This window comes from Heterocephalus glaber, unplaced genomic scaffold (genome assembly GCF_053883595.1).
Source record: "Heterocephalus glaber isolate CG9 unplaced genomic scaffold, H.glaber_assembly_v1.0 deba00001429, whole genome shotgun sequence".
NCBI classification, from domain to species: domain Eukaryota; kingdom Metazoa; phylum Chordata; class Mammalia; order Rodentia; family Bathyergidae; genus Heterocephalus; species Heterocephalus glaber.
The window spans coordinates 32,833,798-32,860,188 of record NW_028258294.1 but is presented as its reverse complement, the minus strand read 5'-3'; the positions used below and the strand labels follow the sequence as shown (position 1 = coordinate 32,860,188).

At 37.7% G+C, this 26,391-nt stretch overlaps 1 protein-coding gene across 9 annotated transcripts in view; it reads left to right on the top strand.

Moving 5' to 3' along the window:
- Sik3 (SIK family kinase 3) overlaps positions 1–26,391 on the top strand; it is a 266,673-nt gene that overhangs the window by 184,308 nt on the left and 55,974 nt on the right. For all 9 annotated transcript variants that reach the window (XM_021237700.2, XM_021237699.2, XM_021237698.2 and 6 more), the window contains one exon: positions 15,236–15,397. In XM_021237700.2, coding sequence (XP_021093359.1) covers positions 15,236–15,397 — 162 coding nt within the window. The remainder of the gene's footprint in view (positions 1–15,235; positions 15,398–26,391) is intronic.

Here is a 26,391-nt window from a genome sequence, read left to right as displayed (position 1 = left end):
TGTTATGAAGAATATAAGTATATGAATAGAAGATTTCATTTTTACTGAAGGGCTTTTCCTATATATATATATGGGGAAAAGGAGGAAAGATTATAATATAATGTACCCTAATTTATTCATTGTTAAGTTGTGTTTGGGGGGGAGTTTTTTTTTTTGGTGCTGGGGATCGAACTCTGGTCCTTGAGCTTGTGCAGCAGGCGGTGAAACCACTGAGCTAAATCTCTGGCCCTCATTGTTAAGTTTTGACAGTTACCAACATTTTCTGTTTTTCTTTCTGATAACTTTTTAAAATTAAGATAAAGTATTTTAAAGCAAATTCAAGTCATCGTATGACTTCACTCAAATACTTAGTACTTTTTGTTTCTAAAATTAAAAAAAAAATTTTATTAGTACATGATTACAATATATAGTGATTGCATTCATCATGAATTTTTACATGTACATAACACATCTTAATTCTTTTTATTTTCCCTTCCCTCTCTTCCCTCCCTCCTCCATCCCTTGATCATCTTTGCAAAAGATCTCCGTTTTTTCTTATCTTTTATTTTGCCCTTTAAGTTATTTATACTTTGGGTTTCTTATATAAGAGAAACTATGTGATTTAATTTCATGTGTGTAATTTATTTCACGTAACATTGTGTCAAAGTACATCCATTTTCCTACAAATGACTAAAGATTATCCTTCTTTATGGAGAGTAGTACTCCACTGTGTGTTAAGTACCCCATTTTCTTTATCCAGTAATCTGTTTATGGACATGTTGGCAGCTTCCAAAACTTAGGTATTATGTGTTGTGCTCCGATAAGTGTGGATTTTGCATTTACACTATATTATGACGTCTTTAACTCTCTGGAGAAGATACCTAGAAGGGGAAAAGCTGAGACAAATGAATTTCTAGTTTTAATTTTTTGAGGAATCTCCATACTGATTTCCATAGTGGTTGTACTAGTTTACATTCCCACCAACAATGTAGAAAAGTTCCTTTCTCCTCCACAGCCCCGCCAGCATTTGTTACCATTTGATTTCTTGATGATAGTCATTCTTTCTAGAATAAGATAGAATCTCAGTGTTGTTTTAATTTGCATTTCTCTAGTGGCCAGAGTTGTTAAACTTTTCATGTATTTATTGTCCATTTCTACTTTTTCTGACAAGTGTTTCTTCATTTCAGTTGCCTTTTTTTTGATTGGGTCTTTTATTTTGGAAGGTTTTTTCTTTTTCTGTTCTTTTTGAGATAGGGTCTCACCATGTAGCCCAGGTTGGCCCTCAGTTTGTGATGAGGTAAGAGCAGTGTATGTTGGGCTGGGGATTTAGCTCAGTGGTTTTGCCGCCTGCTGCGCAAGCGCAAAGACCCGAGTTCAATCCCCGGTACCAAAAAAAAAAAAAGAAAGAATAGTGTATGTTTTTGACCCCTTTGTCAAAGATCAGATGGTTGAATGTGCCTAGTGTTGTTTATTGATCCATGTATCTGGTTTTTTTTTTCCATGTATCTGTTTTTGTGTCAGTACCATGCTGTTACCATGGTGCCCTTGTAATATAACTTCAAATCTAGAATTGTGATGCTTTCTTCTTTGCTCTTGTTGACCAGGATTGCTTTACTTTTTTCTGGGTTTTTTGTTTGTTTGTTTGTTTTGTTTTTTGTTTTTTTCAGTACTGGGAACTGAACTCAGGATCTTGCGTTTGTCAGGCAGGCATGGTGCCAGTGAGCTACATGCTTGGACCTATTTTTCTTTTTTCTAATTTTTGAAACAAAAAAACTTTTTTTTGGTTTTTTTTAGACATGGTTTCACTATATGGTTCAGGTGGTACTTTAACTCACTATGTAGCCCAGGCTGGCCTTGAACTCCTGGCAATCCTCCAGCCTCAGCCTCCTGAGTGCTGGGATTACAGGTGTGTGCCACCTGCCAGCTCCAGGATTGCTTTTCTATTCTGTGTCTCTTTCTGGTTCTAAATAAATTTTAGGATAGTTTTCTCTAGTTGTGTGAAAAATGCTGTTAGTGGATGTGAGGGCACTCTAACTGCAACATCTATTACCCCATTGATTGCCAGTGCTGATTGGCTGACCTGGCTGGCTAGGCAGTGTCTCCTTCCTTCCTCACTGCTCCATTGTGCCTCCCTCCTGAAGCTGTGGGTTGGGTTGAAGAGGACGACCACCCCCCGACAGAGCAAGACCATTTCCTTGGCCAAGGGTATACAGGTAGCTGTGCATTCTTGCTTAGAACCACCAAGCAAGGTCTCAAGAATACTGTTTTTATTTTGATTGGTATTGTATTTTATCTATATATCACTTTTGAAAGTATATCCATTTTAACAATATTGGTTTTGCCTATCCAGAAACAAGAAATATCTTTGCATTTTCTCATATCCTCTTTGATGTCCCTTTTTGAAGTACTATAGTTTCATTATGGAGGTCTTGTACTTTTGTTAGGTTAATTCCTAAGTATTTAATTTTTCTTGAAGCTATTTTGAATGGTACTGGGGATCGAACTCGGGTCCTTGCGCTTGCGCAGCAAGCGGCAAAACCACTGAGCTAAATCCCCGGCCCCTAATATATGAGAATTTAAAAATCTATAATATCTGTGTCAAGATCACTAATCCTATCTTTTGCTGTGCCTAGCTGTTAAATCCATCTAATAAGTTCCTAATTTCATGTATTTTGCAGTATCGGACTGTATATTTATAGATTATATATAGTTTAGAGATTCTAATTCTCCCTTGAAAAGTCTTCATCCTTTTTGTACATGTTACATGTTTTCTTTAACATAGTAATCATAGTTTTATAAGTCTTTGTTTGCTAACTCCATTATCTGAATCATTTTTTAATTTTTTCATTGACTTTAATGTCTTGTTTATTGGTTACCTTTCCTGATTCTTTCCATGTTTGGTGATTTTTCATTGTGATGACTGATTGTTGTAGGGTTCTGGATTGTTACCTTCTATAGGTCCAAGTTTGTTCTCTCAGACAGTTAATTGCATATGGATCATCTTGATCCTATTGTGGCTTGATTTTAGGGTTTATTGGGGTGATTGTACTTTGTAAGTGCTCTTGGCCATTATTCCAAGGGTACAGTTTTCTGCATTCTCACTTAAGTGCCTTTCAAGCTCAACCCAAAATCTACCATCCTCTGAATACTGTATATAACCTCTGAAGATTTCTGTTTAGCTCTCATCCTCAGCAGTGTTTTTCTACCAGGTCTCCTATAGTCTTGCTTTGTACAAGTGCAGTTTGGGAGTTGGCCTGAATGGAATTTCTTGAGAAGTTTTGATGCTTCTTTTCTACTTTTCCTTTTCTCTACTATCCTGCCACCTCAAATCTACCAGTCATAGCATTCCCTACCTCTGACTTCTGTTTATTCCGCTCTAACCTACTTCTTTTTGCTTGGATACTTTTCCTTGAATGTAGTGTTTCAGTGTCAGTGAGGGCTCGCCTCTTTTCCTTTCTCTGAAGAATTGTAGCTCTTTATTACTATCCGATGTCTACAAACAGTCCAACTTTTATAGTTGGTTAGATTAAATCCAACATCAGTTACTCTTTCATAATCAAAACTAAAATCTATACCATTCTTACATTCAACAGCTGTTTTAGTCACTTGCTTGTTGCTGGAACAAAATACCTGACACCCACAACTTAAAAGAGGAGAAGTTTATTTTAGCTCATGTTTTCACTCCATAGTAAGTTGGCTCCAGGGCAGAAACAGCATGGAGGGACCTGGGAAGGCCAGAGCTGCTCATCCCATCTCATTTTGGAAGCAAAAAGAGAAGGGAGGAGCTGGGGAGGGAGATATATACCTTTCCAGGCCACCATACTCCCCATGGTGACCTGCCTCCAACTACCTCCTAACAGCGAGTCAGCTATGAACACATCAGTGGATTCATCCACTTGTGTGTATAGCACCCTATGATCCAATCACCCCTCCAAAAGCCCCACCTCTGAACACGTGAGATTTTTGGGGAACAGTCTTAAATCTAGACCATAGAAATAGCATTAACAATAATTTCTCCCTGTCTTGTAATAATCAGGGCATATTTAGCCTTCTATAGGTATCTCAAAATAACTTTTTATAGTTTGTTCAAATCATAATGTAAAATACTCTAGTTGATAAATATCTTAAATTTTGTATAATCTATGTCAGTCTTCTTCCTCTTCCAGCATATACTTTTTCCTGTGCCATTTATTTAAGAAACTGTTATAAAATTTCTTACATTTTATATTTAGAATGCTATCTTTTTAATATCTATTTATTTATGAGACAAGTTCTTGCTATATAGCCCAGGCTGACCTCAAACTCATGGAGATCCTCCTGCCTCAGCCTCCTGAGTGCAGGATTATAGGCGTGTGCCACCACGCCCAGCTAGAATTGAATCTGTGTGTGTGTGTGTGTGTGTGTATATGTGTGTTTGTGTACTGGGGATCGAACTGAGGTCCTTCCCATTGCAGGGCAGGCGGCAGAACCACTGAGCTAAATCCCTGGCCCCTGGAATCGCATCTTTTTTGTGTCATTGGAATATTTTTTCAGCTCACTCTTCCTTTTTTTTTTTTTGGTACTGGGGATTGAACTCAGGACCTTGCGTGGTGCCACTGAGCTAAATCCCTGGCCCCTCACTCTTCCTTTTAAAGTGGTTGTCAAGGGCCAGGGATTTAGCTCAGTGGTGCCACCACCTGCTTTGCAAGCACAGGGTCCTGAGTTCAATCCCTGGTACCAAAAAAAAATAAAAAAAAAATAAAGTGGTCACCATATTTAGAAAACTGGTTGACTGACTAAAGGTTGAAATTTGGGGAGGTGGGGAGAAGAATCCTTCATAGTTTCCTGTTGCATCACTCTGGATGTTGTAAATTGCCTACTTTTCTCATTCTCAGTGATATTTAGAATAGTCTGTAGGTTTAGGCCTTGTTCACATAACCCATCTCTTTTTTTTTTTAAACTTTTTTTTTTTTTTTTCACATAACCCATCTCTTGCAAAATTTGCTGTCAACTTTTGGCTGAATGTTTTAGCTACCCTTATTATTTAGTTGCCTAAATACATTATTTCATTGTATAATGCAAAATGGTGATTTTTAAAAATTCATATCCTTTTTACATTTATTAGCTATGATTCTTCTGTAAATAATTCTCCTTATCAGCTATTTAAAACTTAAAGACAGTATAAATGCTTGATTCTGTCATATATCAGATTTTGGAGTAATGAATTGGTGCCCTAGCAGTCTCCAGTAGAGATTGGCAAGCTTGATTTTATTTGTTTCCTAATATAATTGTGATTACATGGACTTTAATACATTTGGTCTGCTTCAGTCCATTGAGTTGGGTGTCCTGTCATCCTCTTGCACACCCCTTCCTTTCTCCAGAATGAACCCATGTCCTTCATGATAAGCTATATCCCCAGCTTTTTTTTTTAAATTTTGAGACAAGTTTTGCTAATTTGTCCAGGCTGGGCTTGAACTTGAGATCCTCCTGCCTCAGCTTCCCATGGTGCAGAGAGCGCAGGGATACCTGGGTTGAGTCTTTATTCCTACATCCCCCTTTGGGCTTTTTGACATAAGGTCTTGTACGTAGTTCAGGCTGGCCCTGAATTCACTATGTAGCCCATTCTGGACTGGAACTCATGATGATCTTCTTGCTTCAGTCTCCCAAGTGCTGGGATTATACCATGTGCCACATACCTAGTTAAATGAGTTTTTATTCTTTTGGTAATTAGATTATCCCTCTAAACCAGTGAGAGCCTCTGTGTCTTTTCTGTCTGTGATCTCAGTAATCTCTCCTTTCACATAAGATGTCCTATACTAGTGGTAGTGGCACAGGTGTTGTTTTTCTTTTAAGACAAAAGATGTTAATGTATGAGTTGATTTTTCTAAACTAAACCCTCAACATTCAGGTTTAATTGCAGTGTTGGCACTTTGTGATAAATAAGTGGGTTTTGGGTTGCAGTTTGGGCACTCGTCTCTAAAAGGTTCACCGTCACTGTGCTCTGGTTCCTTCAAGTGGAAAATAACATTTAGAGACAGAATGTGGGTACCAGAGATGCTCATTAATACCACTGGATTGTCATTGCTTACAGATGTTTTTCAGGGGACAGAGCTATATCTTACATAGGGAAAAGTGAAACATGAATTTACACTAACATTCCAACTGAAATGTAAGATCTCAACATTTTCACTTCTTACATATCATATCTTTGTATCTCTTTCTCTTATGCCCAAAACTGTGGTTCCATTTGGTACAAGCAACCAAGGGAGAGTTTAACTGATTCAAAGTTACATCAGTAGTATTACATATAACAAGGAGATTATCGGTGCTTTTTGTCTTTGGGTTATATTCAGTGAAGAATTTTCTTAGTTCCTTTGGGATGCTATAACTAAATACCTTATACTGGGTGTTACTATTTATAAATAATAACAATTTATTCCTCACAGTTCTAGAAGCCAAGAAGTCCTAGGCACCAGCAGCTTTGGTGTCTGGTAAAGTCTCGCTCTCTACTTCATGTTCATTTAGGGTCTCGCTCTTGGGTCCTCACCTGGTAAAAGAGAGATGAGGGGTGACCTTGGTTCTTTCTTCTTTTTGGCATTTCTGGAGATGGAACCTGGCATCTTACCCTACGCAAGCACTCTACCATGGAGCTACATCCCCAGCCCTTTTTATTTTAAAACAGTCTCACTAAATTGCTCAGGCTGGCCTTGAACTTGTAGTCCTCCTGCCTCCGCTTCCCTAGTAGCTGAGGTACAGGTGGGCACTTTAAACACTTTTATAAAGGCACTAATCTCATTCAGGAGGACATAGCCCTTATAACATAATCACCTCCTGAAGGGCCCTTGTTAATACTATTGGTTGGAGATTACATTTTCAACATAAAGTTTGGAGGTACCCCAAATTCAAACCATAGCGAGGATATATAAGCAAGATACTACATTTTTATGCACTTAAATTTTTTTCCTGAGTGATTATGCACAGCTTTAAATAGTTAGGTTTACTTTGTTTTGTTTTGGTTTTTTACAGCTTTCTTTCAATTTTTAGAAATTACTTTTTCTTCTTTTTGATTAAATTCTGAATTGTTTTGATTGGATCCAGAATGCAAGACATTTTGTTTTCAAAGTTGAAGCTATAAAACAGGGTACATTCGAAGAGGTACAGCTTCCATCCATTTTCCATCCCTGTATAAAAAAACATTTTTATAAGTTTTTCACTTAAACATTTAATTCTTTTTGAAAAATATAAAAATATATACAGACATGATACTTGTAGTTCCTGTTCTTCCTACACAAATGGAAGCACACTATACCTATTTCCTGCACCTTGGGATAAAGAGTAGAAACCTCCTATTACAGAATTAGCCAACCAGCCATTGCCAATAAATTGGTGTGGCATGAGAAACATTCATACTGCCTCAGAAAAATGAAAAGAGCATTCTTGAGAGACACTTCCGAATATGTAGGATCCTTTTTCATAGGCTACTTGGACTCATGGCTTTTTAAAGAAATATTTTATAGAAGAAATTTATAAGATTTGTCAGTAAATAAATCTCCCCATATACATTAATGAGAATGGACTTAATATCAGAAGAAAAGAACAGTTTTTTATAAAGACAACATTAAAAGTACTTAATTTGTAAATCTTGTTTAGTGGAAGAGTGAATAGTCAAAAACAATTTGTTTCTGTAAGAGCTGATATGGTTGGCCCCCTGTATCTGTGGGTTCTGCAGCCAGCCACAGATTGGAAGTATTTGAAAAAAAAAAATTGCATCTGTACTGAATACGAAGACTTTTTCTGATTATTTCCTAACCAATAAAGTATAACAACTATTTATATAGCATTTACTTTGTATTAGGTATTACTAGAGAATGTACATAGATTGTGTGCAAATATTATGGCGTTTTATATAAAGATGTGACCATTTGCAAATTTCTATATCCTAGTGAGTCCTAAAACCAATCCCCTGCAGGTATCAAGGATGACTATAGTCTTTTCTCTGATATCCCTTGAGTTAATCTATAACTATCTCACATTCATCATATCGAGAGCACTCTTTTGTATGTAGGAGTAAGGATGCATAGAAGAAAGATAGAAATTGTTTTAGTTAAAAAAGTCAAACTAAGATTATAAGATACTCTTACAAAAAAATTGTGGTTCCTCAAAAGGAAAGATGACAGAAAACTTATTTTACTTTTTGTTTTTATACTAGTATAGACTTTTTTTTTGACACCAGGAATCAAACTCAAGACCTTGCACTTGCCAGGCAGGCATGGTGCCACTGAGCTACATCCCTGGCAGGCTCTTTTAAGTGAAGATAGTTCATAAATGTTAGTGTATTTCTTTGGATTACTTGGGAAGACTTAAATACATTTAAGACTTTAATAATATTTGATTGAGCATTAATTTGGCTTAAAAAAAGTCTGAAGTCTAGAATATAGTTTTCAGAAGCTAAGATAGAAATTCATTGAGTCATGCTTTTTTCTTTCAATGTATAAGTGCCTTATATGTGTCAGATACTGTTGTAAGTACTGGAAACAGTAGTGAACAAAATAGAAAAATATCTCTGCCTTCACAAAGCTTGCTTGCTAGTGGGGGAGCCAAACAATACCCAAACTAAATAAGTAAAATGTGCAGTTTCTTAAAAAATGATAAAATGCAAAGGGGACATGGATATAAAATATTAGGGGGATAGTTGACAATTGAGATAAGGGTGGTGAGGAAAGGTCCCCGTGAGGTTATATTTTTGTAAAATATGCAGATATCTGGGGGAAGAGCATTTCAGGTAGTAAGAGTAGAAAGAACAAAGGTTGCGAGGCAAAAGTATTGAGATAAAGCAAGGGGACAGATTGGCAGGTGAGGTTAAATAGGTCATGAGCTGGGACTCCATTGAAGGATTGAAGAATGACATGGTCTGACTGAGGATTTAAAAGAACTGTCCTGGCTCATAGAAATGCAAAGCTCTGTTCATGCAAGTACTTGTACACAGTTGTTCATACTATCTGTCTTTTTAATATCCAAACCTGGAGACAATCAAAATGGCCTTTAGTAGATGATTGGATAAGCAACTGTTTGTTGTACATCTATGTCATGCCATACTGCTCAGCAATAAAAAGGGACAAACAACTTATATATACAACTTTGTTGAATCATAAGGACATTATGGTGAATGAAAAAGGCCAATCTCATAAGGTATATGATTTCATTTATATGACATTATCAAAATGACAAAATTTTATAAATGAAAAACAAATTAGTAGTTTCTAGGATTTAGGGATGATGGGAAGGAAGGGAGCAAGCGTGACCATAAAGGGAGAGTACAGAGGAGGCCTTTGTGGTTATGGAATACTTTTGGTATCTTTTTTTGGAACAAGAGAAAAGACAAGGTTTATTTACACTTGATTTGTCTATACGGGAGTACTCAGTAATGAATAACTGTAGATTGTATTGTGTCCTGATTGCAGTGGCAGATCCACAGTTCTGCACAAGTGATAAAATAGCATTGAACTATACACACAAATTCTGGGTTTGGGCACTATTTTATAACTATGTAAGATTTAACCAGTGGGGGAAACTTTGGAGGGTACATAGAATCTGTTTCTATTGTCTTTGAAACTTCCTGTGAATCTGTAATTATTTTAAAAAGAAAAGAAAAAGAGTATCCTGTCTATGGCTTTTGAGAACAGAAACAGGGCAAAAGGACAGAAGCAGGGATATTAGAAGCAATATTAGGAGATTGCAATCATTCAGGAGAGAGACAAGTTTGGTGGCATTCGAGTGGGATGGAGACAAGTGAGGAAAAGATAAATACTGGGTATGTTTTGAAGGTAGAGTTAGTAGAGTGTACTGATGGACTGGATTGGTTATAAGAGAAAGCAAAGAGGAAAGATGCCCCAAAGTGGCTGGGGATTTAGCTCAGTGGTTCTGCCACCTGCCCTGCAAGCTCAAGGACCCGAGTTCAATTCCTGGTACCAAAAAAACCCAAAAACCTAGGTAATAGGAAGAATGAAGGAAGGTAATAAGAAGCAGCAACAAATCAGGGAGTCTGATGTGAGGTAGTTGGATTCTTGGTAAGGAAGACAAATGATAAACCTTCTAGTCAGTGGCAGTCCAGGCCTGTAAGTTAGAGGATAGTTAAAATATTAACAAGAGTGTAGTCTTTAAAAAGAAAAAAAAAAAAAAGGAGAGCTAGAAGAAAGGAATGGAAGAAAGGGAGGAAGGAAGAGAGAGAAGGAAAAGTGAATGCACACCTCTTAACCTGCCCATGGGCAGCAGAGTTTGACCTTTTTTGGAAAGAAGTATTTGTTTGATAAACAGGAAATCATTTCCATGGGTGTAGGAAGAAGAAATGACAGAATCGAGTGGCAAAGTAGAGGGCTACTAGCTATGGTTAACTTGGAATGGCTGAAATTTTTTCAGGAGCCCCTAAGATGAGCACACATGCTACTTTTTCTCATTTCTAGACTAAGTTTGCTATTCATCTTGAGAAATGCAAAGTTTCTGCCCATTGCTTGAACTGCTATTATTGTCTGTTCTTTTCAGCAGTGTTTTGAATCAGCTGTGAGTTGAAGACTTAGCAGACAAATGGAGGCACTGTCTGGTTAGAGTGGAAAGTGACTTATTTTAAGAAATGTTAGCTCCCACCACTGTCCCATTAGTGGCATACCTCTGACACTCCAGTGAAGCTGGTCTGGGGAAGCAGAGACTGGCTTATGTGTGTTTTTGCTCTTTGAAAGGTTGGAACCTAAACGTACTACAAGATGTTTCTTCCCGAGTTACATTGGGACAAAGTTACAGTGAATTCTAAAGAAACCTTTACATCCTGGTACCTCTAGTGTTTCCATAAGTGCAGAATTCATTCCCTATTCTAGTAAAATTACCCCGGAGGGCTATATCAATCCTTAGTGTCAGATTTTTGTTTCATGAGGAAGGGCAGATAAATATTAAATTAGTCCAATGCCAAGTATTTATGATGATTGAAAAGTGAGAAAGAGAACTCAGACTTTTTACTTTTGATGAGAGTTTGAAACAGAAACATTTGAAACGTTTCTCCTTTTATCTGAGAGCCCCCTCAGCCCTGTCTAGTTTAGACGGTTTGAGTGGAGTTGTGATAGAAGAAAAGTTTAAATTTTCCCCAGGCCTAAATAGATAGATAAATAGATAAGTAGTTAATTGATGGTGAAAAGGGCTTCGCGTGGTGGGCTTTATATAGCAGGTATCTCAGTGAGGTTTGAGAGGAAGGACAGGAATCTACAAATACTAGAAACTAGGGTCATGGTTTCAGTGTGGGGTGATTGGCAGGTGATTGAGGATGTGGCAGGTGTCTGTGCTCAGGACCTACGAGAGCTAGCTCACAGAATTGCCTGGAAGACTAACTCTTTAGAGTTCCTTGCAACTGCAGTTTATTCTAACAAGGTTCAAAATATACCTCACTTTGAATAATATGTGGACTCAGGAGCCATTTTATTTTATTTGCCTTCTGAAAACACCCCCATATTTATTCAATTCCTGTGACTATCAGTTAAGTCTAGGCTAGATTAGTGCTCTGAAATTCCTTACTGAAAGCTGAATATTACATTTGAACTTGAATTTTTGCTGTCTGTCTGTTGTGCATATAGGAATATAAAGCAGCCATTTGTCAGAGGGCAGCTGAAAGGCAATTTTCAGGAGGGACTGAAAACCACTGCTGGCTTCCTGACACACCCACTAGACCCCATAAGTTTTCACTGAAAGCAAACTAACAGGGAGGGTGGGAAAATAAGATGGACAAAAATAAAAGCAAAGACTAAGTTCTGAATGAGATTGAGCCGTGGGCCTGTATGAGGAAGAGCACAATGCTATTAAAGAGGAAACTTGAACACCAAACATAGCTAGGAGGAAATAGCAAATGTTTGTAGTTAACATTTTTAAAAAGGAATTTGTAGATCTTTATATCTGTAACTATAGGAATACTGTGGGTGACTTTGGGGGAAAGTATTTTTTAAGCTGTGTGTAGTCTTAGGTACTATAGTCTTACCCAGTGAGCTGACACAAATACCTTTGAACCAGAATTATTAACAGAGAAAACTGGTGTATAGAATGATCACATTTAAGCATCACAGAATCTGTTTGGTTTTTTTTTGGTACTGGGGATCAAACTCGGGACCTTGCGCTTATGAGGCAGGTGGCAGAACCACTGAGCTAAATCCCCAGCCCATCACCACAGAATCTTGAGGAACTTTGTTATCTATTAAAAATGCTTAAATATTCCTTGTATAGAGTAGACCATTTAAAAAATGTCCAACTTTTAGTAAAAGTACAAATTTATTCCCAGTCTCTGGCTGTGGCATGCAATGGAGATTTCTTCTGTTCAGCAGATCAAGAGGTAAGGGTATTGGCTGTGTGAACATTTTGTCCAAGAACAACTAATGTGTCATTGCAGTTAGAACAGAACTGTGCTGCATTCCACTAGCTTCTGGCCTCTGTAACAGTTTTGAGAACTTTCCAATCATTTTAGAAAAATAAGGTACTCAGAAGTTTATAAATAGTTTTTTTTAATAAAAGAAAATCACTTATTTTATAAATCACAAAATTAATCATTCTGTCGCATTTAAGAAGCACTTTGATGTGTTCTGGTAATTAGTATTTACTGTCAGATGAATATCTCTTGGGCATTTTAATTAATGGGTGGCTTTGGCCAAATGAGCTTCTGATGGTAAACCTTCACAAGAGTTTATTTTTATGTTTCTCAAGAATAGCTGTCTCTTCAAAGCTCTTTAATTAGGCAAAGTTTAGCAACTGAAACATATTATTAGAATAATGAGTCCCCTCTTATAAGAAATAGGGGGTCAAAAACCAGGTACTGTTAGAGAATGGCCTCTTAAAACAGCATTCTAATCTGATGGATGCCCAGTTCTTTAGCAGCTTCCATGGTCTTAGAGAGTTTGTGTTGTTTAAATTTCGTATGACAGATCTCACCAGAAGCCTAAACACACTAGAGTGTAAGCTCATTTGTCACTACCTCTAAACTCTCACAAGAAGCTGTGTTCTAGCCCTTCAAATTTCCAAGCTGAAGACTTCTTTTTTCTATTAAGTTGGCAATCTTGGAAATAACAGTAATTTTTTTTTTTTCGGTACCAGGGATCGAACTTGGAACCTTGCGCTTGCGAGGCAGGCAGTGGCACCACTGAGCTAAATGCCCGGCCCAATAACAGTAATTTTTGAGGGAATTGCTTCAAAGATTTTATGCCTAAGCCAGGCATGGTGTGGTACACACCTGTAATCCCAGCACTCTAGGAGGCCGAGGCAGGGAGATTGCAAGCTCAACCACAGCCTGGGCAATTTAGTGACTTAGACTCTGTTGCAAAATAAAAAAAGTTAAAAAGGGCAGCAAGTGCAAGGTCCCGAGTTAGATCCCCAGTATCAAAAAAAAAAGGGGGGGCAGGGGATATAGCTTAGTGTGAAGGCCCTGGGTTCAGTCCGGAGTACTGCAAAAAACAAAACCTATGTGTGATAAACTTCTAACAGTTCCTCTGAGGGGTGGATCTCTTTCTGTCTACTCCTCCTCTCCCCTCTCCCTTTTCAACTCCCTCTCCGTCCCCCTCCTCCTTCTTCACCTTCCCCTCCCTCCTTTCCCCCCTTCCCCCTCTCCCTCTCCATTTTCCCCCTCCCTCCCGGCCTTCCCCTTTTCCCCTCTCCTACCTCTCCCTTCTACTGGGGATTGAACCCCAGGCCTTTGCCCTGAGCTATATCCCCCACTCTTATTTATTTTTTATTTTGAGTTGCTAAATTGCCCACTCTGGGCTCAAACTTGTGATCTTCCTGCCTCAGCCTCCCAGAGTGATAGGATTGCAGACATGTGCCACCATACCCAGCATCTTTGTTAGTAAGTTAAGACATTTACTTTTAAGACATGCTCTTAAACTTACTCTAGTGCTTGCACTCCAGAATATTATGTTCTTTGTGGTCAAAGTACAGTTTCAATATTTCTCAAAATCTGCTTTGTAGATGGATTGTCAGTGTGGCCCCCTCTTTTCATCCCCCCCTCCATTTCTTCTTCCATGCTCTTAGATTTGGCACTAGTGATGATGTTTTACCCTGAACTTCTTTTTTGTGATTAAAAAAATACATATACCTGACCAGTTCTATGGGTGAGTAAGATGTAGCTCGCCAAAACAGTTGGATAGTATTAATGGAACTACAGCCAATAAGCAAACAATACATTTATTTATGTTGTCTAACGTTCCACTTTCTTACTATCTTTGGTGCTTAGGATGGCAAGTATGACCTTTTCCCTACTGAATTGGTTGACTAAAATACAGTACAGATGAAACTATACGAAATTTCAAACAGAACATACTGTGCTACAACTGACAATTCTAATCCCATCAGCTGTCTTGACCTGTATGTGTTGTTGGTTTCATGAAGAAATAGGTCAAGAATATGTATGTCATTGATTGAGTATATGGCTACTGCCATTTTGAACAGTTCTTAAAGAACTTGCTGCATTATTTATGGGTCCATCAAATTAGTTTTTAAAATTTTGAAGATAGCGTGATTTACAGTATTACAGAATTTATTGCATATAAATTCTTTTGTTATACCTTATTAGCAACCAGCCAATAAAGTAATTCATTTAAGTTGGTAGAAACTTTAGTTGGCTTTCTGTTAATGTTATCTATAAAAATTATTAACAAAGTTTTAAGGAACTTTGTTGTTTTGGTAAGCCCAACAAATGCAGGTATAAAGATGTAGTCATGTTGCTAAGTGACTAAAGAAGTGTTTATGTCAAACTGTAGAACTTTAAGAAAACAGAAGAGATTCTAGCCTAAACAGAGTTTCATATAAAGCAGTTTTCCCCCTTGACAATATCTACTCTCTGCTATGATGATTGATTATTAAGGGTCTGCTTTTTGACTCACCCTCTAACAGAGGAAACATCTCTGATGCTTATCTTCATTCATGTGTTTGCTTCTGTATTATACTCTTTTGTAATGGGGATATGAAAAGGAAAGTGTTCTGTGTTAAAATTCTTAAAAATGCTATTAAACCCTCAGACTACTTTTTTCTTATTGCAGTGCAAGTATACTTATACATAACAAGATTTATACTTAAAATAATTTAGATTCTTATCACTACTGAGTTTTTATAAATACAAACTAGGACTGTGTTGTTTTCCTTTTTTTTGTTTCACTTCTTTTATTCAGTCGTTTGGTGGGGTTCTTTTATATACCCTAAGTGTAACTTATGAAATTATACCAGCATCCAAAATGAGAACTGACTGTGATTTTCTTCAACCTAGATCACCTGGTGGCCCATGGCAGAATGGCAGAAAAGGAAGCCCGTCGCAAGTTCAAGCAGATCGTCACAGCCGTGTATTTTTGTCACTGTCGGAACATTGTTCATCGTGATTTAAAAGCTGAAAATTTGCTTCTGGATGCCAATCTTAATATCAAAATAGCAGGTGAGAAGTGCACAAGAGAAACAAACCAGCTTTTCCTTGGGGTTCTTAAAGGTTTTTGTACTTCCCTCTATTCACAAAGAAGTATTTGGGAAGTAAAAGAAATTGAGACTGAGCATTGGTAGACTTTTAAAATATATTTTTTATGTCTAGGCTAAGAGAAAGAAGAGTAAGGGCGATATTTCAAAGATTCTGTTATTTTAAATAATAAAGAAAAAGTATAAAGTAGAAAACTGATTCTTACAGGGATGAAGACAAGATGCTACAGGGCTGGTTCCTTGTGAAGGAAGGAGGTTGGAAGGGAGAATCTTGTTTCTTGCTCTTTTCAGCCTCCAGAGTCTGGCCACCTTCACTCCTTGGCTTGTCTCTCTTATGCCACTCCAGCCTCTTGCTTCTGTTGTCACATCTCTTACTCCTAACCCTGATCCTCCTGCTTCCATTTTCTAAGGACCTTTTTTATTACATTGGACCCTCTCAGATAATCTCCCCATTTTCAATTTTAATCATTTCTGCAAAGTCTTTTTTTTTTTTTTACGATGTAAATTAATACATTCACAAGTATAGGGAGTTTAGAACGTAGGTGTATTGAGAGGAGTGCTTTTTAGCTTAGCTTACAATAAAGGTCATTGTAGGATTTTTGGATTATTGGATCTTTGGACTATTGAATAAGGCAATGAGTTGGAAGGTGGCCTTGTTTTGTATCTTGTAGTTTTATTCTACCTCCACTGTCCCAAAATTAAACTTTTAAAAATGTTACCTTGGTTCTTGATTTTGAACTTAAAAGCATTTTGATTCTGTTAAGAAAAATCTCTATGTCTTTTAGTTTTTGCACTGAGAAACCAAGAGTAAAAAGCAGAAATCCTTGATAATTGAAACTGGAAAATACTGAATTATTTCAGCAAGGTGATTTTTTTCTTCATTAGTAGTTTAAACAAATCTACGTCATCACAAGAACAGTCTGTACCTACTGGTGTGTCATGGTAGACTCGGAGCACTGGAAGCCAGCCTTAGCCTCTCTGTGGCAAGAATTTTAACTTTATTAACACAAAGCCTACATTTTTATTATTTGTTTTCAGAGCAAAGAGTAAATAAGTACCTCCCGTTTTGTGGCCTTCTACAATATCTAACATTTGTCTTTACTCATGTATTCTTTCTCTTACCTTACATGCCATCATTACTCAGTTTCTCAATCATTGCCTGAGCTCCCTTTGTCACACATAAATTAGATAGAATTCTCATTTGCACCTGCCAAATCATTTTTGAACTTAATTTACCAGTGGGAGAAATGCTTCTCATTGAAGCGAAGTAGAACATGAATAATTATAGAAGGGCAGGTTGGATGGTTTTGACAGGATAAGGTCAGAAAGGTATTGAAATCAACTTTAATTCTAAAATCTAAAATAACTTTCAGATCCCTGATATTTTTAGTGATCTTTTTTGATAAAGTATTCTAAATAACAGTAAGAAAAAGCAACTATGTACAAAATAAACACATAGAAAATGTGTCCTTTTTTTTTTTTTTTTGGCTTAAAATACTGTTAGTCTTCAGCAGCTCATCTTCAAAGCCATCAGACACCACAGTGCAAATTAACTTAGAACTAATAAAAGTTCAAATTAGGAAATGTAAGAAATTTATGTTTTCTATATGCTGATGTTTACATAAGCTATTTTGATTTTGAAAATCATGCATTCTGTTCATTACAGAAGATTAATAAATTGTTCTGGGAATGTTTGTTTCTATTAACTTATTTTTATTTTTATATGAATTAATGTGGCAAATTATGTTTAGTACTTGATACTATAAAAATCTAGCTACTGCAAGTGCCCATGCTCAGGCTTGCCATCTTAGAAAGATTGTGTGAACCCGGATGTGAAGGTAAACTTGATTTATGGGTATTGTAAGAGTCACCCATCATTCCATGGTTTACAATTTTGTGTGCTTAAATTCTTGTCTGTGAACCTTTGTTCTTGTTCATTTCTAGAGAAAATAACTTTTTTTCTTGGTTTTAGAATTTAAAAATTCTTAATGGCATTAGCAAACTGGTCTTCTGTAGAAGTTTTTAAAAAATGCTGCTGTCATTAGTAAGTCAGCATAAGCATTGATCATTTTCAGAGTAAGGATGTTATTTCTGAAAGGCAGAGTTGCCAAGTTGGGACCAAAGAACTCGCTGTGGCTCTCTGAGATCTAACCTGTGGTTAAAAGGCTCTGTAGTGAAGGGGCACATAAGAGCACAGAAACCTAAATCATGACTCCTGCCCTCTAGGATTCACTGTCATCTATTCCAGCAGAAAATGTGTAGACCTCTGAAAAGTCAACACCAGAATTTTGATTTATGTGTGTTTAAAGTCCTTTGGAAAGAATTTTTACATATATATCACTTAATGTCATCATTTTGCAAGTAAATATAGCTTATTAACAAATGTTAAAATCCCATCACCTTCTGGCATACTTAACTTTTCAAAACTTTGACTTTCTTGTAAAGAACAAACTTCTTTTATGTAGAGTCCTAATGTTGGAAAAAGCAGGAAATTCTAGGTGCGTATGATAGAACATATGTGTAATCCCCACACCCTGAGAGGCTGAGGCAGGAGGATCACAAGTTTCAGCTCAGCTTTGGCAATTTAGTGACTTACCAAGACCCTGTCTCAAAGTAAAAAGGGCCAGGGATGTAGCTCAGTGGCGCCACACCTGCCTGGCAAGTGGAAGGTTCTGAGTTTGATCCCCGGTAGCAGATAAATAAATAAATAGATAAATAGGGCTGGGGATGTAGCTCAGAGTGAAGGCTCTGGGTTCAATCCCCAGTACCAGGATGGTGATAGCAGGGAGGGGGTGTATTCTTAGTCGTTAACTTTTCAGTTTTCATCCCTCTGGGATTCTGCAGTAGAGCTGATGAGGGCTTAGGAGGCACAACCTGACTCTCAGCATGCATCCTGCATCCCTGCACGATATTGTGTTCAGCAGCTACAATTATAGAAATTCTCAAGGCGTATCATGATTCATTACCACTTTAATGGCATGGTCTAATTACCACAGTATTTCAGAGGATGAAGAAGCCATTTTAGTCTGTAACATTCCAACAGACTGAATTCCACAGGGATTCTACCATGTCCCGTTTGTGGTTTCACCTCCACTGACTAGTGTGTACCTATTCTGTCTGCTCAGAAACTTCATTGATCTAAACCTCACAGCAGTGCTGATGAGGACATACAAGTAAATACCCTACTGAGGACATAACATTTGAGGTGAGATTTAAGAATGATAGGATCAGTAGGATAGAGGAAAGAATTCCAGAGGTTTAGTCACTCAGTAAATGTTGGTAAAGCACCTGCTATGTGCAGACCTGGATGAAGGCCCTGGAGATGCAGCAGCAGATAAAACAGCCCCTTGGAACTAAAATTATGTTGGAGGTGAAATAGTACCTATAAGAAAGTAAGTTCTCACGGGGGTTGTGAAGAAGACGAATTCTGAGTATTGTGATGGAATGACTTATGGGAGAAATACTATTTTAACCAGAATATCCAAACCCTTCGAAGCAGAAGGAAGAGCATTACAAACCAAGAAAGCTGAATAACATATTTGATAGGTAGGAGGGTCATCGTGGCTGGGTTAAGAAGAGGGGAGGCAGAAGGAGTTGAGTGAGAGAGATGGCAGTGGTCAGTTGTATATGGTGAGGATGTGGGATGGAAGCTCGGTTGGAGAAGCACGAGCAGGAGTGTACACATATCACATCTGCAGTAACGTGGGCAGTCAGGCCTCTTACGGCAAAAGACTGGATAACCACCCAACCATCTGGGCCAAGAAGAGGGAACGATCAAAAGATATGTTTAGAAGTAGAGATTATGTTAAGCTATCAAAGAAAAATGGTGTTATCTTTTTTTTTAATGGTTGATGCACTGTTATTTAAAAGTAAATTTAATCCTGTCTTCAGAGAGTAAGTAGAGAAATGTCTATATTTAAATAAAAAGTTTTGTTGTGTAAGAAAAAACTGAAACATAGCTGGCTTACTCCCTGAAGGAAAGTTCTTTCAAATACTCAGACATTATGAGAATGTTTTGAAAATTGAGGAAACTTTTTTTTTTTTAACCTAAGGAAGTTGGAAACTTTTCTCTTTAAATGTCGACTCCCAGAATGGGCTCCATGAGACAGTTTCCACTCGCATGTTATTGTTTTAGTTGGCAGTCAGCAGAGAGCAAAGATCTGAAGGACAACTACAGAAAAGCCAATATTTTGGGAAGAATTTTCAGAGTGTGTGGATTTAAGGTACTGTGGAAATTTTTGACCTTAGTGCAGGGAGAGCAAGACTATTGCATTTTTATAAAAGTGAGCAATCAAAACATTTTGTAAATCCATTAACCTTTCAGCCTTAGAATGAATACTATCATATAGAAAAACAAGGCTGGAAACCTTGTTTCTGATAATTGTTCCATAGTGTAATGATTGAAATTGTAGTGTCCCTGACAGTCTCCCAGGAAGTAGTTATATAACATTCATCATAGGAATCTAAATTTTATTTCATGATCGTAATACTCTTTTTTTTTTTATTTTTTGGTACCGAGGATTGAACTCGGGTCCTTGCGCTTGCGCAGCAGGCGGCGAAACCACTGAGCTAAATCCCCAGCCATAATACTCTTTATTTAGTTTATCATTCAATGCTCCTTTCTGGTTGAAAGTTTAATAATTTGAAACGCAGATAAAACCATTATGACTTTCCTGAATTCCACTTATAATGGAGTGCAGGAATTTTAATACCTTTGGCTGTGTTGTCTCCCTGAAATGGCATTTGAAAATCAAGTAGAAGATGCTTAGTGTATACTGACTACTGGGAAAACAAAATTTGAAAAATTACCCATTCTGAATCCCATTTCTTTTTTGTGTGTGTGTATGTAAATTATGGTTTTTGTTGACATGGATCATTATCATTGTATACAAGAGCAGCCTTCCCTGCGGGGTGCAGCTGCGCTCACTGTTTGCAGAAACCATGTGCTGGGGTGCTGTGTTTCTCAGGCTCATAGTTTGCGTTTGCAAACTGTCCAGGGTAAACTGAGGAAGCTGCAGTCTAGAGTATCTTCAGTCTAATAGATGCCACTAAGAGGTTTAACAGCAGGGGACTGTGCTTCAAGGACCCCAAGATAAAGAACAACAATCGACTGTTTATGTGCAGCATGTAGTTTAATTTTTTTTTTTTTTGTACCGGGGATTAAACTCAGAACATTGCACTTGCAAGGCAGGCACAGTGCCACTGAGCTAAATTCCCAGCCCTAATATGTATTTTTAAAAATATTCTCACCTAGTTCTCCCAGCCATGCTGTGAGGCGGGTGGAGGAATTGTTTTTATGTATGTATGTATATATAGAATTTGGTTGGTTATTTTTTGAGACAGGGACTTACTATGTAGTTTAGGCTGGCCTTGGACCCACTATGTAGCCCAGGCTGCCATCAAACTTGAGGCGATCCTCCTGCCTCAGCCTTCTGAGTGCTGGGATTACAGGGGTGCATCACCATACCTCCTTCCCCGCTCTCCGTTTAATGTGGGAGTGGAGACTATTGTGTTAGTCTCACTAAGTTGTCCGGCTGGCCTCAAACTTAAGTTTTACTTTCTGCTTATTTGTTTAGTGTTTTTGAGACAGGGTCTCATTATGTAGTTCAGGCTGGCCTCACACTCGCAGGGATCCTCCTAGTCTCCCAAATGCTAGGATTACAGGCATGTGCCACCATGCCTGGCTGAACTTGTGATCCACTTGCCTCAGAGTACTAAGTAGCTGGGATACAAGCATGCACCACTATGCCTGGCTGTGCCATGTTTCTTTAAATGCAATATGGCTTTTCTTGGTGCTAGCCTAAAAGGGATACTGTCCCGTGAAAAACCGTTATTTTCTTTCTTTTTGTATGCCTCATTCCACTTTTCCATGTGTGTTCCATCCTTTTCCTCCTGTTTCAGCTTTTGTGAATGCCGCTTGCAGGACCTGTATCTCTACGTCTACTCTCCTGTGACTGAGGGTGGCTCTTGGCCCTTTCATTATCTGTACCTAAATCTATATCGTTCTGTTTCTGATGGATGTTCTTCTTGTGCTGTATCTTTCCGTTTCTCTTCCTATCACTTCATTTCTTTTTTGTCCCCTTTCCTGTTCTTCCTGTTTCAACTGTCCCTTGTGCAGAAATGAAATGTGGTCCTGAGCAAAGTAACTTTCATTTCAGAAGAGGGCTTCATTTTCTCTGTTAGGATGTGTGAAGCAGATGAATGGATGGAGACCTCCAACTTCTCTTTCAGTTCTCAAACTCAATATGAAGATATCTGTATGTGAATCTCAATTGTTTTTCTTCTAGAAGCATTTTCCTGGTGCATATTGCTAATTCCTAAGGGAAGGCAGCAAGGACTTGTAACCACTTGTCACTCCGGAAAAACTGGAGCTAGTGACCAGGACATCTGGCTCTGTCAGCCTTCGCCTCACCCGCCCCATTGGCCCGTGGCTGGGGAGGGGGAGGTGTCCGCCTTGTTTGAACAGAAGCCCCGAGCGAGCACCTCACCTCGGTCGACCCTTCCTACCACGGCCGGGCCCTTGCCGCCACTCTCACAAGCCTCGTGCGGGGCGCGGCGTCTGCACCTCCAAGCTCCGCAGGGGCAGCTGTTCGCGCCGCCAACCGCGGACGACCCAGGGGGCCCGGGGAAGCTGCGAGGCCCAGGGCCTGAATCCTATTTCTACGAGTAGAGCTTTACAAATGAAAAATTAATGTACTTTTATTCAAAGTGTTTCAGATACAAGTTGATATATTTAACATGAAAATTTTCTAAATTATAATTCAAACTGGCAGATTTTTATCAGTGATAGTTGTAGACTATAAGCGAGGTTTACTTATCTTGAAAAATGATTGTATCTTGCTAGAATATAGAAAAATTTTCTGTTTATACAGGCTCACTCATGCTAACTGTGTTACCATTGCAGAAATACTGCTTCTCAGACTTTCCTACTGTGGTTTTCTCCACAGCAGAGGGAAGTGAACTTATACAGGGTGGGGTGAGTGGGAGATGGATTGATGTCTGAAATGACCCACTTTAAACACATTTTTTAATCACATGCTTCAGATTCAAAATTCATGGACTTTTTACTCAGTGTCATGTCTAATTTATTTCAGTATTAAAATCACAAAGTTTAACATAGAAAAAATGTTGACGTTCCAGCAAGATGCATTCTGTTTAGCCTATAGTTTTTATAATTTTTGGTGTACTGAAACATTGTACTTGAGGATATATGCCAATTTGAGAAGCTGGGAATAAAGAATTTCTTCCCAAATCATGAATTTCTCTTGCACAAGCTTCTAGTTTGTGCACATTTCTATGCTAGCATCTATGGGTTACAAGTCACTTCTTTTGGGGTTAGTTAGAAAACAAGGGAATTGGAGGTGGAGGATAGAAAAGGAGGGATACAGAGACAGGAAAGAAATGGAAGCCTTCTCTTTGAGGCCCTGGACAAAAAAAAAAAAGAAGCCTGGGAAAGAAAGCCTAACCCTGAGTTGCCATCCCCTGGCCATGGGAGAAGGTAGCTGAGCAGAGAGAAGAGGGCTGGTTGAATGGTATGTACTCCTGCCCTTCCAGAGCATCTCAGGCTCAAATTGCTGTTGTCTCTGAACTATGGCAATTATTAAAATATGAATTGATAAGTATGCGAGGTGAAGGCTATGTTAATTCACCTGATTTAGTCATTCCACAGTGTATACATAAAATATCACAGCATACCTATATGGCTAAAAATATAAATAAATAAAATGTGGATAAGTAATAATTAAAAGCCAGAGTTGTTTTTAATCCCTAGGCAGTAGGATCACAAGTTCAAGTTCTGCCTGGGCAACTTAGTGAGACCCTGTCCCAAAGTAAAAAATAGTAAGGGCTGGGGATGTAACTCAGAAGGAAGGCCCCTGGGTTCAATCCCCAGTACCAGGGGAAAAAAGAAGGCTGAGCCAGAAAGTCAAAGCTATACCTGAATCTACATAATACTACCTGAAACAGTGAAAATTAAATTTATCAGTATCTCACTAAAGCTACAGAAAATGATGGATTTGAAAAACCTTAAGCTGTGAGATTGAAATAAATTAGGTGCACACTTACCTATAGTTTCATTTCTTTCTCTTTCTTTTTTTTTTCTTTCTCCCTCCCTCCATCTTCTCTCTCTTTCGTTTCTTTTTCTTTTTTTTTTTTTTTTTTGGCAGTACCTGCAATCAAACTCAGGACCTTGTGCTTGTGAGGCAGGCATGGTGCCACAGAGCTAAATCCCCAGCCTCTCTCTCGTTTCTTAAGACAAGGTTTTGCTCTGTAGTTCAGGCTGGCCTCAGACTCCTGCCAATCCTGCCTCAGCCTCTCCAGGGCTGGGATTACAGGCATGCCTCACCATACCTGGCTAATTACCTGTAGTTTCTAATTCAAGATATTTTAAAAGAACATTGACATTTTACTAGAGTGTTTTAAATGTTATTTGTGGTTATAGAAACTCTTAAGAACTTTTATAAGTCTACTAAAGACCTTGTTTCTCCAACTTGATTCCTTAGGCTGCTGAATTGCAGGTTGATGTTGGGAGGGACTAACCAATCACCAGCATGCTCTTTCACTCTGTCTTGGAAGAAATCTTTATGGTTTTGTGAAAAACATGACAGAAACTAAAAGGAATGTCAGAAATAGTGAGACTGATTTCTTAGGCAAGGTTTTGCTAGGTGACAGGATTTTAGTAAAAGTCCCCATTAGTCCAGAATCTGGTTCTCATTTTTATGAGTCCTGAAATATACTTTATCAGTTCTCTTAAAATCATGAGAATTTATATAATATTTGTATCTCTTTTCTGTGTCAAACAGAAACGTTTTGCTAGTAGTGGATATAGGTATGTAAGCTTTTAAAAACATCCTGCTTTGTGTGACCTTTAGCTCTTCTTTGCTCAGGCTATACACAGACTACCCTTAATTTACACCTTGAGTATACGCAGGATCTTCTCCCGCCAGTGATTTCTGTTTCCATAGGTTCTCAATGTTCCTGGGAATTTATGTCATAAAATGTACTAATGATTTCTCTTTCCCTTTCCACTGTTTAGGAGTTAATAAATGGAAATGGTTATTTAAGTCTTCTTGCCCTCCTTAAATATAATAGTTTGAGAGCCTCTGAGTATAAATCAAGTGTGTTTCATTGCTAGCAGGGAGCTAAGGAACATGCTTATGACTCAGTCATTCTGTTTATTACACAGTTGAAGTAGTCGGTTACCAATAGTAGTTTTTATGAGGGTGCAATTTTTCATTGTATTTTGTTAAATTTACATCTGTCATGAATCATTGAACACTAATGTTGAAGTTCAAATTAAGGATAAAAATCAATTCTGTAGTGCATCAAGACAAACATCGTCAAATTCATGAATTATCTTCATTTGATCACTTTTTATGTAGCACATCAAGATGTGTTTCTAAGCCTCAAAAGCCAAAATTTTAAAATTATATCTAAACATTTTATATATATATATTTTAGAATCTATCAAAAATGTATACACACTTCAGAAAAAGAAAAGTTGTATAGATATTTTAAAACTAAATTTATTGAGACATCATGAGATTAATACAAGTTACCTTTGGGCCTCTACAATTATAAGAGGTGCTTAAAGTGGTGGCCATCAGCTTTTAGGCATTTATTAATATGACAAACTGCTGCTTGGGTAACCTTGGTCATTGAGATTGCTGCACACGCATTACCAATTTCTTTTCTAAGGACCGGCAATGTAGTGGATTTTCTTCAACATATGGCATCCTCTAGAGTCCCCCATATGAGGGTAACATCATTTATTGAAAAAATATCACGGTATTTTTGTTTTTCTGAAGTGTGTATACATTTTTGGTGGACTCTGTATATTTAAAACATAACATAAATTTTGTACATGTATACCCTATCTATATATGGTTAAATATTGTATCTACTTTGATTTATTAGGTACAAGGACTATCCACATTCACACTGGATCAATTGCAAAGTTATTATAATGGCCTACAATTTGATAATCTATTTTATCATTTAAAAATAAAGCGTGAAAATAGAGTTTGATTTTTAGATTCAAATTGTGTCCTCATTCCAAATACCAAGTCATGAAAAGTCTCCATCTATTTTAGGTATTATAATCTCAATATATGTGGTTTCCAAACTGTTATGGCTGGTGTTTAGATGTCCCCCCAAAGCCTCATATGGTCATGGTGGGGCTTTTTTAGAGATGGCTAAATCTAAAGTGTGTCATGTTGGGATTAAGGGTGTGTGATTACTAAATCAGTCCACTGATTGGTTTGGCACCGCCTGAATGCCCAGTAGCCTGGATGGAGTATAAAAGGGGCAGAAAGAAGCTGGTAAGATTCCTTGTTGCTTTGCTACCTTCGGTCTGCCATGAACTGTTGCCTCTCTGCTATGTGCCACCCTGCCTTGGAGCCAGCTGATTATGGACTGAAACCTCTACAAACTGTGATCTAAATGAATCTTTCCTCCCTTAACTTGTAGGTGCCAGGTATTTTGTCTCAGCAACAAGAAAAGTAACTAAGACACAAACTAAAACATTTGTCAAATTGAAATTAATATATTTCTTTATATAATTTAAGTAAATTAGTGTGTCACTTTTAAAATAAGAATTTGTCTTAAAATTCAGGTGTTTTATATAAGTTTTCAAATAATATGCTAATGTAAAATAAAAGATCCTTTATTTGAAATCACTTCTTTATCATAAGTGATGCAGAAATGCCAAAATGATTTTTTAAAATTCCTTTTTTGGGAGATTTTAAGATAATTCATTCCTGGGCCAGGGATTTAGCTCAGTGGCACTGTGCCTGCCTAGCAAGCACAAGGTCTTGAGTTTGATCCCAGGTTAAAAAAAAAAAGATAATTTATTCCTTTAAAAGAGTCTGTAGGTCAAAAAAGTTGGAAAATACTGGTTAACTGTGTGATTAAATAGATTACTGTTTTCTTTACATTTTAATCCCAGTATAACTTTGGTTT